The 11,826-nt window shown below is 39.4% G+C and overlaps 1 protein-coding gene across 1 annotated transcript in view; it reads left to right on the forward strand.

Moving 5' to 3' along the window:
* Window positions 1–5: 5 nt before the first annotated feature.
* Window positions 6–11,826, forward strand: part of LOC138018932 (nucleoporin SEH1-like) — a 17,267-nt gene continuing 5,446 nt past the window's right edge. The window contains exons 1-6 of the mRNA XM_068865607.1: window positions 6–334; window positions 3,099–3,149; window positions 3,660–3,765; window positions 5,756–5,799; window positions 6,436–6,516; window positions 10,636–10,713. Coding sequence (XP_068721708.1) covers window positions 224–334; window positions 3,099–3,149; window positions 3,660–3,765; window positions 5,756–5,799; window positions 6,436–6,516; window positions 10,636–10,713 — 471 coding nt within the window. The 5' untranslated portion in view covers window positions 6–223. The remainder of the gene's footprint in view (window positions 335–3,098; window positions 3,150–3,659; window positions 3,766–5,755; window positions 5,800–6,435; window positions 6,517–10,635; window positions 10,714–11,826) is intronic.

Consider the following 11,826-nt stretch of genomic DNA (forward strand, 5'->3'; position numbering starts at 1 on the left):
GTCCCAGGGCAACGCGAATTTACATATGTCTGACTGAAATCGGTTCTAACCTTTACCAAGATTCATTTCTTCACTCTTTGCTCCAGTTTCCTTACCTTTTGCTTTGTATACACGCTTTGAAGAAGGCTTAAAGACGTTTATTTGCAGATTGATAAAATTCTGAGATCGTTGATCTTACTGATCAATTGCCGTTACCAGGAGTTCTTGGCGTGAGCGTGAAGTTATGTTTGTAGCTCGTGAAATTCCCGCAGAACATAAAGATTTGATTCATGATGTGTCATATGATTATCATGGTAGACGAATGGCCACTTGTTCTAGTGATCAGAGTGTGAAGGTAAGTATATTGGGCCCCTCCCTCCATGTAATCCTGCGCTGTGAGAGGTACACCACACACCAGGAACTTTATTTTGTATGCATGTCCTACATATCTTCACTTTTTGGTCTGTATTAATTTCAGATGACTTAAGTCTCCCGTGTGTCTAGAAATGTGTGCAATGAGGTGCACGCTCATTTTTTACAAGCGCCACTAAAGTGTCTGACTAAGTCTGAAGCGTTTGCTATCTACATGTATTTTAGTGGATGGTCGTGTAACTAAGTGCAGTCGCCATCTTGAAAAAGATAGAGTACAATGTAGAGCGTCAACAATTTATATCTGCAAACTAAATTCATAGAAAACAGTATGGGAGAATTTGCATGCACAAGAAGGTAAGAGTTGGGTTATTTCAAAGTTACAATAAATACAGATGTTTGTCTTTACCTGACAAGCAGAGTTTAGGGCATCACTTTGTGATGTATGTACATTTTTAATTGTCTGTATTCTTAGATGTGAATGATGAGGGGTGGATATTGGGGGAGGGTGCAGGGGGTGTGCACATCCTTCCCCCCCCCCCCCCTGAGATGACCTGTAGCTTGCTAATAAGCCATTTCAGAATTGCGCAGGGGGCTGGGGCAAGTTTCAAATGAAAGTTACATTGTAACACTAAGATTGGCCATCTTTTAAGTTTGATGGTTTTTGGTCGCACAGAGGCCAAGTTATGGACTTAAAAAAACTTAAAGTGCCTATAAACCCGAAACTTTTTTTTTTGCTTCGAGAAATCTTTGTATCGCTCTGAGCAAAATGGCACAAAAATTTTTGTTTTTGGTTAAAACAGGAATTTTTTACGAATTTTTAAAGTGTGGTTTTCTCTGCCCGCGACCGGGTAAAAGGGAGACTGGGCCTAGTGACGTAATTCCCGGACATTAGCATCAGGCAAATCAACAGAGGAGGCGCATAATTTTGTAGTTTTCCCTGCGTGCCGGTGAAAACGATTTCTGTTCGGCTGACGTTTGTAACCAGCGTACGTGTTAATCAAGAAATGGCTTAGAACGACTTCATTCTGTCCTCCGGTTCAGATACGGAAGTTTCAGAAATGGAAGATTACGAGCTGGAAGTTGAGGGTTCGCCAAACTCGAGCTTTGCGGCCAGCGATGAGGAAGACACGCACGAGGCATATGCTGACAATCCCCTAGCGGACGAAGAGTGGCTAGAGTTGTACCAACAAGAAAGAAAGGAGGAAGAGGCCCTAGAGAAGACACTCCAAAAGCGCCTAAATGGTACAGAAGAAGTCCGAGACTGGTAAGTTGCAGCGATCTCACTCCCATTTCTCAGGCATGGCTTCACCTCTGATGGAAGTCACAACTTGCGAAACTCACAGTCCGGGTTTTACGTCACGAATTACACTCGACCCATTCCCTTTCGGCAAGCTCACCAGCTCGGTAATGGGTTTTCGAATCTCGCGTCTCCGCCACTTTGAAAATTCGTAAAAAATTCCGGTTTTAACCAAAAACAAAAATTTTTGCGCCATTTTGCTCAGAGCGATACAAAGATTTCTCGAGACAAAACAAAAAATTCGGATTTATAGGCACTTTAAAAATCCGCTCAATGTTTCTAATTTTGAGGCTGCATCCCCCCCAAATTCTTAATTAAAATAAATCTATCAGATTTGAGACAACTGGAAAATCTTGTCATGGACCTACTATTTGGAATTAGGTGAGGTGAAAATCACTTTGTTTGCCTATTTTTATGAATATTACAGAGATCATAAGAAATTTTATGAGTTTATATGGTTTTGGGGGACGCAGCCTCAAAATTAGAGACATTTGTATGGATTTTTGACCATTAAGTCCGTAACTTGAATTGTCTCTGTTCGACCTAAAAGCATCAAACTTGGACAGATGGCCAATCTCAATGTTATCTTTCATGTGATGGTGTCAATTTATCGATTAGTTCAAAGTTGAAACTCACCCCAGTTCCCTGCCCAATTCCAGAATGGCCTATACAACTGGTATTCTAAAAAACAAAAGTCACCAGTCAGCTACATGTACACCAAAGTGATTCACCCCCTCTTGAGAAAAAGTTGAAGTTGGAGAATTAATGAGGAAGGGTGTACATGGTGACAGTTATCAAAATGGGTGTGCATCTAATTTCATACGTTTTTGGACATATCTGGAAAGTCTTACCATTTTGTGATTTCATTCCAAAGGCAGCTCTTTCTCCATGGTTATTTTTAAGGCCCTAAGTATTTTTCTGGCCAAGTTCAAACCGACAGCCTCCTGTAATGAAGTATACTCAGCCAATTGAGCCAACCTACAGTAAATCAGCTTATTGATCCTGACTGTTTTTTTTTTTTTTTTTTTTGTACTGTAACCCATCATTTCGTTAGTAAAGGGCATTACTAAACCACAAGAACAGGTAAACGAAACACCAAAACACCATGTATTACCCTACCATACATTCCATACATTGAGTACTAACTGACAAAGGCTGGATTTGAGATTAAACATTGTTTTAGGCCTAAAGCGTTATTGCTCCTAACTAATCGAGATTTAGATTTGGATTCAGATTAAGACTGAGAGTAGGAGCAATAACATTTTAAGCCTAATTACATGTAGGCCTATTTAATCTTAAATCCAACCTTTGTCAGTTAGTATTCAATGTATGGTGGGGTCATACCTGGTGTTTTTAGGCTTCGTTTCGATGTTTCGCTATTTTGTAATGTCTGTTAGTAAATGGGCAATGTTTACAGATTGTTGCTTAGCGGTAATTGTACTCAAAACAGGTTTGGGATCTTGGAGAAGATGGTCAATGGAACTGTACTGCAAGTTGGAAGGTCAGTGACCCTCATAAGTCATTGTAACTTTTTGTACTTTGAGGTTTGAATAAGTGTAGTCTCATTAAGGACTTTCATCTAGTTGTGACTGACAGTTTCAACAGCTAAGAACGAAGCACAAGTGACTAGCAGACAACCACAGGCTATGATTTTCTCGTGGATGAAGCCTTATGGAAATTTTTAGACACCTTTCAGTAACTTGTTTGTCAAATGAGATGCCCACACCATTTGCCCTGCCTTAACTACCCCTTGCAGGAAATTTGATTGAAACCCTTGCATTTTCCTAATCTTTGGTGCACAGTCTGAAATTGGGACAGTTCATATGATGTTCTGAGCTTAGTGTGAATATTTACTGTTTGTATTCGGAGTGAACACAAACCATGCAAAAATGACTACCCCTAATTGCAGCATTTTTGCCTGAAGGTTGTCAATATAGTACTGTTATTATTATTCTTCTTTAATAGTTGGTAAAAATGCAATGCTCTCAAGTTGATTGCATTTTGCTTTCAGACTCACTCAGGATCAGTATGGAAGGTCACTTGGGCCCATCCAGAGTTTGGACAGGTTCTAGCATCTTGTTCCTTTGACAGAACTGCTGCAGTTTGGGAAGAGCAAGGTACAGCTTATTATTGTATGATACTACTGGAAGGTGTCTTGGAGGCATCAAAGGCTTGTCTCTAGTCAATCCGTCACCCCTGTCCTTTTTCTTTCTAATATCCCACTTTGCTCACGACTGTATATTTTTGCTTGGGAGTCTCCCGATTTGATGTGTTTATCATGAAATTCTGAAAGCAAGGGAAAAAATAGGCACACATTGCATAGATGTGGTACTGTGAAGTAACACAGCACTTTATTCCATAACTGTCAAACTGAGCTGCATTTTGTTTTCCAGGAGATTCATCAGTTGTCTTTGTGAAATATGTCTCCCTTAGTACACGATATTGTTTTGGTACCATATATCATTAACTTTTATAATGCCGTGGTAAATGTCTTAGGTAAATAGCCCCCTGACAAGACATTTGCGATGGGTAAACTAGTGAAATACTAAACCCGGAAAAATAAAAATATATATAAGGGAATTGAGAAACGTTGGCTTCAAGGCTGACATGGTGATCATTTTCAAGTTCACTTACAACTTTCTTTTTTACCACAAGTTTTAGCATGTACTCTGAGCGTCTGACAGCTTTCCACAACCAAAGTTCCCTGAAGCTTACCCTGTCCAGCAGGGGTAGTATCTTGATGGGAGACCTCAAAATAATACGATTTGCTGTCAGAAATATAGGACCGAAAATTCTATTTTAACACTCAAAAATGTGAACTAAGCAAGGTACAGATTTTGTTTCCCTGCTTTATGCAAAACAAATATTGATGCAAAAGTAAATATTAAATATTAATACACAGTTTTTAGGAAGAGCAGAGGGGAGTTTTGAGGAAGTGTTGATTGATAATAAAATATTTTGCTATCAGCAACAAAATTTGCAACATGAAAACGAGATAAATTTTTTATCGTGGGTGTAAAAGTTACCATCAGTGAAGAACATTTTGGGTGATTTTTGCTGCATTCAATTTCTCCATTGTACTTTTGACTGCACAAGTAAACCACAAAATCAAAAATGACATCAAATTCAGCGGCTGCCTGTGATCAAGTTACCTTGCATGTTTACGAACAACTCGCAAAACAAAGGATATATCTGTGTCAAAATGATAGCAAGAAACCGGGTTTTTGTCTTTGTTAGTTTTTTTTTCCTTTCAAGTGTTATAAAGTTTGACAAGAAATGTGCAAATTCAACACAAAGATCACAGTCGTCCAACCGTTGAGGTTGACCATTGTTTCTGCAAAGTCAAAAATTCACTCTCTTCGAGGAGGTAATTCCGTCATTTTGGAAACAAAAGCTGCCGATTGCCGATTGCCGATTTTGGGTTTCATTTGCCACAAAAAAATACTCCCTGTTTTCCTTCAAACGGGGTTGGAATGTCTGGACTTAAGAGATTTTACTCCTCCTAACACCAGACATGCAAATATGTCTAGAAATGCCCTTGATTAGATGCACAAAGATTTCAATAAGAGCTGCAAAGTGTCCCTTTGCTCTTCTTGCCAAGTTCAACATTACTTTTGTCTCGGGAATACAAATGGATGTCCAAATGTGGCATGCGTCTAGTTAGGTACATTTCTGGACTTAAGTGCATCAATAAGGAGGAGGGGGGGGGGGGGGGGTGGAATGGTTCAGGAGTTAATGGATTAACAAGCTCTATACCCACTCAAAATATACTGTATGTTCCCTTTAATGGGTTTGTCATGTCTTTCATTGATTTTTCAAGTAGAAGGGTACCCGATCTTGAGTATCCAGGTACCCTGAGTCAAGAGTTGCTAGGAGCTGTAGGGCATGCCCAGCTCTTATGCCTGAGCTCTTGGCCAGGTTGCCAGGATTTGCCTGAGATAAGTCTTCTTTTTTATAGCAGGAGCTAAGACTGCCAACAATGAAAGGTGAATCAATCACCCATCACCATTGAGCTACATGTTGTTATTTATAATAAGTCCATATCAACTACTTTTTTATCTGTATAAAATGATTGGAAATGTGCTGTACAGTATTTTGTATATTTAGTTGTAGGTACTGGTGATGGCATATCACATGGACAGAGTCATTGGGTATGCAATTATTAAATGAAAAGATCTTATTGGGTTTGTAACAACTTGTTATTAAATTAACAGGTATTTAAATTATAACAGACAGATCCCTTCTTGTCTTCTTACAACCCTTGTACATAGGATTGTTATAATGATAAATTTGAATATATTCTTTCGCATACAAAGAATTAAGGCTAATTTTGTAAGGCTATTTGTTCATTTGTTGTGGTTCAAATAATATTTTTCTGGTTCAAAATTTTTTAAACAAGTTCATTTCCATTTTCTTTGTTTGAAATTATGATAATGAATATTAGACCAAGAAAACTCAAAATACAGCTAGTTTGAAGAATTTGAACCACATGACTGAAAGCTAACAAGGAAGAGCCAAAGAAGAAGCCAGGAAAACTGAGAAGTACCCTAGGAAGAGGGAGGAATCTAAAATATCCAAAAAGTCAATCAACCCTTCAGAACAGATTAAAGAAGACTGTCTTTGAAGACTTGTCATTAATAAAATTAAGGGTCACCCATTTAAAAGTTTACACCGTCTTCTTCATGATATAATTTATTATTGGGTATTTGCTGACTATCTGTAATTCTTATCAATTTTGTTATACAACTGTATCTGATGAACATACACATATACATTATTGTTTCAAGGTCAAAAGAACTTCATTGGTGGACAGTAGGACTTCTGTAACTGATGTCAAGTTTTCTCCGAAACACTTAGGATTACAACTGGTAAGAAGGAAAAGTTAAAATGTTAAGAAAACATTGATGCTACAACAAGTTGCAAAATTGTTGAGACACTTTCATTAAAAAACACCTTTTCTATCTTCCAATGCCCCCGATATCTAGAATTTAAACCTTTCCCACTTCCCCCTTTCAATGTTGACTGCTTAAATTTCCAACATTTTTTTGTCTTGCTAGCAACACTGATAAGGGGGGGAGGGGGGCTGCAGTGTGAGAGATAATAGGGAAATTAAGAACGCCCCAAGGAGGTGAAGTGTCTCCACTATTTTTGCAACTTGTTGTCTGATTGGTTGCAATAATTTTGCTAGTCCGGATTTGAATCCTATAGGGAAAAGTTTCAAGGTAAAAAAGCAGGAACTAAAGAAACAATCATTAGATATACATTTAAGAAGTTTTTGACGCGAAGTGCAAAGCACATTGTACCAAACACGAAAGGATATTAATTATTGACATACAGTGGCATCGATTTTCAACTTATCATCGCTAACAGAAGACTCTGTACAACATTAAAAGTGAACAAAGTATTTTGCACTGCAGATCTGATGTTCCGAAAGTTACACATGGCTCGTATTATGTAACACAATACCATTTATTGTGTTTCTTGGTGATGTCAACCGGGATGGTGGTGTTGCAGTTGAAAATCGCATCTTCCAGGAAACATCACTATTAGTCTGGGAGCAAATGTCATAAAATAAGGTCCCGTGTGAAGTTCGTGCTGAAAGCAAGCACCTAGTGTAAAAGTGTTCATTAGGTCCTACTAAACATGAAAAGTTTTGGTGCCAGCTTTGCCATTTGCTCAGACGGCTTTTAAGGGGGGTTTAAAATCTGACCCATGAAATCCAGCGTGAAAACGAGGCTAAAACACATAATTACTCATAACTTTGTCAATAACACGCGAAAATACACCAAACGTGCTCACATGATTGGGCATGATCCTCCCTGTTGATTTATGCTAATTTACATAGGTCACGTGACCTTACGCATGAAAGCGAGGCTGAAACATAATTTACTCTAAATTTGTCAAAAAAAATCCTTATCATGCCAAACTTGCTTACCTTAGTCAGTCAGACATCTTGCATCGATTGGTGCCACTTTGTAGTGTCACGTGACCCCATACATGGAAACGAGGCTGGATTGCAAAACACGCCAAAGGAAAACGAGTGCTAAGGTCATCAAAGTCAAAGCTAAAGACACGATCATCGAGTTAAAGGAGGACAGAAATCTGTTTGCTCGTTTGGCGATGGTGTGCAAGAGCCGCCCAGAAATTGACATCCAAGAGGTTGTTCGCTTACATGAGTTCACTGTTGTCCCACGATCTTTGTTTGCACGAGATGGTACCATGTTGCATTGTTCTTGCAAGAGTGCCCTTATGCATATCCTAGAGAAGGCAGGTGGCCTAATACACAAGAAATCACCGCAGGATTCAAAGTCGCGATTGTTGATGGAATGGCCGAAGTCCAATCACAAGACAAGCCAGAGTGGATCAAGAACTGTAGAGACTTGGCTGAACATTTCACGAATCGCTTGCTTGTAAAGTATAATGATTTACAAGAGCTCCACATAATCTTCGACAGATATGATGTGCCATCCTCACTGAAATCAGCAACACGAGTCAAACGACAAGGTGACCATGCTCCCATTTATTATCGCATTACTGATTCTACCCACATCGCCAAGGTGCCGATGAAGAAGCTTCTTGCTCATTCAAATACCAAGGGCGAACTTACTACGTTTCTCGCAAAGAATGTGAAGGATAATGCTAATGGGAGACAAGTCGTTGTGGCATGGGGAACGGAATGTGAGGCAACGCACAGAGACGTCAGGCATTTACGAAGTACACAAGAAGAAGCCGACACGAAGATTATTTTATATGCTCTGGATGCCTCTGCTCAAGGTGCTACCCAACTCTCTATATATTCTCCTGACACTGATGTTCTTGTTTTGGCTCTCCGACGGTATCCAGATTTGTGCTCGAACTCTTGCTTTGTTACTGGGACCGCAGTAGTCGTAGTGTTATCAACTTGAAGTCAATCGCAGACTCCCTTGGGCCCACTAAGACGGCTGCGCTGCCAGCATTTCATGCGCTGACCGGAGCAGATGTTACTGGGAGTTTCTCTGGAAAGGGAAAAGCCACTTGTTGGGATGAGTTTGATAACGCCAGCACTCCTATCTTGCAAGCTCTTGCTAACCTCGGTTGTGGGGAACAGCCAGATGACGGCACAAGAAGTGAAGTGGAACAGCTGGTTTGTCGGATGTACCAACCAAAGACAGACATCAAAACTGTCAAAGCCCTCAGATGGTCCCTCTTTAAGAAAAATCAAGCTGAGTCTGAGAGGTTGCCGCCAACACAAGCCGCTCTCCATCAAGCCATTCTGAGAGCGCACTACCAGCTTCTTGTTTGGAACAACGATCATGTAGCAAACCCGGTGTTGCCCTCACCAGAAGGCTATGAATGGCAAGATGAAGATGGAAAGTGCGTACCAGTCATGACAAATCTTCCACCAGCGCCAGAGGCAATTAGACAGCTTGTCCGATGCAAGTGCGCCAAGTCCCGTTGCTCTAACAACCGTTGTCAGTGTCAAAAAACCTGACTTGTCTGTACTGATCTCTGTCTGTGCTCTGAAGATCGCCAGAACGAGTATGCTGAGAGTGATGAGTATGATGAAGACGAAGTCGAACAGGAAATTCCATAGGAATGGACAACAGAACATAGATATAGATATTCAGTAAGACTTTCATGACTGTATATATAAAATAGCAGTAGTCGCTATTTTCACTTTCTGCCCTTGTTCCAATATACATGCGAAAATGAATACATGGAACCAGTATCATAAGTTGGCAAAATTATTGATTATGTGTACAAGATAGATTCTCAAATGGAGCCTCCGCAGTATTTGCTTTATCCGTCTCGTCCCTGTGCTATGGGCCATAGGAAAATGATTAGTTGAAGTTTTTATATCTGAACTCGGATAACCAGATATGTATCTGCCTAGTAGTTGGCAAGACAAATGCCATCCTACACGATGCTACCACATATATCCAGCCTTGGTTCCATGTATGGGGTCACGTGACACCACAAAGTGGCACCAATCGATGCATGATGTCTAACTGACTAAGGTGAGCAGGTTTGGCATGATAAGGATTTTTTTTGACAAATTTATGGAAAATTATGTGTTTGCTCGCTTTCATGCGTAAGGTCACGTGACCTATGTAAATTAGCGTACATCAACAGGGAGGATCATGTCCAATCATGTGAGCAAGTTTGGTGTATTTTCGTCTATTATTAACAAAGTTATGAGGAATTATGTGTTTTAGCCTCGTTTCCATGCTGGATTTCATGGGTCAGATTTTAACACCCCTTAAAAGCCGTCTGAGCAAGTTGCAAAGCTGGCACCAAAACGTTTCATGTTTAGTAGGTCCTAATGAACACTTTTACACTAGGTGCTTGCTTTCAGCACGAACTTCACACGGGACCACATTTGCTCCCAGACTATATTCAACTAGTACTTTCTTTTCTACTCAATCCAATACATTACCAGATGATTCGTAATAAAGTTCACACAGTTAGAAATCTGTACATATCGTGTATTCCATTTACCAACGGTCTACCATCCAAGCATGGTCTACCATCGCAACAGCAAGAAATATGATATCATATTATTTTCTGAGTGAAAAGTTGTGGTAGACCGTGTAGACCGTTTCATATAAATGTCATAATGTGTAGCCAGTATAAATTTGTTCACTTTTGTATCTCATTGTAAAACAAATTTCGCAAAGGATTTAGCACAATCAGGTGCTTTCTTTTGATCATTGACAGCTTAAGTTTCCAACATTTTTTTGTCTTGCTAGCAACACTGATAAGGGGGGAGGGGTCACTGCAGTGTGAGAGATAATAGGGAAATTAAGAATGCCCCAAGAAGGTGAAGTGTCTCCACTATTATTTTTTGCAACTTGTTGTGGCACATTTATTCTACAGTGTACAGGTGCTTTATAAAATTTTGAATTTAATTATTTATTTTTCTTGCAATGATTATTAACCAACAACTGTTTTATTTAAAGTTGCACTAATATTTTGCTTTGCTCTGTTATCTCTAATGTACCTGTAAGGCAACATGTTCAAAGGATGGCACTGTCAGAATATATGAAGCTCCAGATATAATGAATCTTAGTCAGTGGCAATTGCAGGTGTGTGTTATCATGAGTGGCTAGATTACTCAACAGCATAGCTTTTATCCAAAGTGATGCAACAATAAACTCAAGTATTTCTTTTCAAGTTGTTACATCTTGTAATGAGGGAGATGTAATAATTCTATATGTTAAACCCCAGTGAATGATATGAAGAGATGAATTTTTTGATTGGGGAAAATATCCTCTAAATTTATGGCATGAATTGAGGAAGACTCCTCTAGATACAGCTGTATGCAAAGTCATTTAATTCCGCGCAGCGATTAACTATTGCACAATCGGAAGTTGTCTGCGACGAACAAGTCACAGACAGCTTCCGTCAATGTTTCAGTCCCAGCAATGTGATGGAACAATTGTCACAAGAACGTTGTTTGATGGCTCAGTGTTAGAGCATCCAAACTACCCCTGTAGTAATCAGAAGGTTGAAGGTTCTGCTCAGGCTGTAAAGGAGCACTTTTTTCCAAGTATCCCGTCTCACAATGGCAAAAAGAGAAGTTTTTTTGCTGATTAAAACGAGTTTCCCCCCACTGTATTTTTCAAAGATGCATTGGAATGATTTACTTGCCAACTTGTCAATAAGTTAGTGTTAAGCCAATTTTAAAGAGTTGCCTTAGAATCTGCATGTGTTTATATGAGTTTATAGCATATATTTTGTGCCTTCTTTCTTTTTGGCTTGATTTGATTTGACTTATTTTTATTGGTTTATTTAACCCAAATTACCTTTTTTAAAAAGGTAAGTTGGGTTAAATAAACCAATAAAAATGGATTTAAATTTAAGGCCAGTTTATACATTTTCTTGTCAGTTTAAGGAGATTAACCCATTGACTGCTGGGGGTTCCCCATTGACAAGTAAAATTGTCTGGCGTTAGGCAGAGTAAAATAGAGTAAAAGTCTAACCAGTTTTGGCCGGTTCAGGCATCAAAGGGTTAAACTACAATCCTGGACAAAAGTGTTGGGATGGTAGCGTCACTTTTGAGATAACCCCCTCTCCCCCTTATCAAAGTTGGATTTTGCACCAAACAAAATGGTGACTTTTCTTCCAACATTGAATATGGGGGAGGGGAGCCACAAGAGCGTGCTCTTTCCCAAATGGTACAGCCAGTAGTTAGAATA

The sequence above is a fragment of the Montipora capricornis genome, chromosome 10, assembly GCF_036669925.1.
Source record: "Montipora capricornis isolate CH-2021 chromosome 10, ASM3666992v2, whole genome shotgun sequence".
In the NCBI taxonomy this organism is placed as follows: Eukaryota; Metazoa; Cnidaria; class Anthozoa; order Scleractinia; family Acroporidae; genus Montipora; species Montipora capricornis.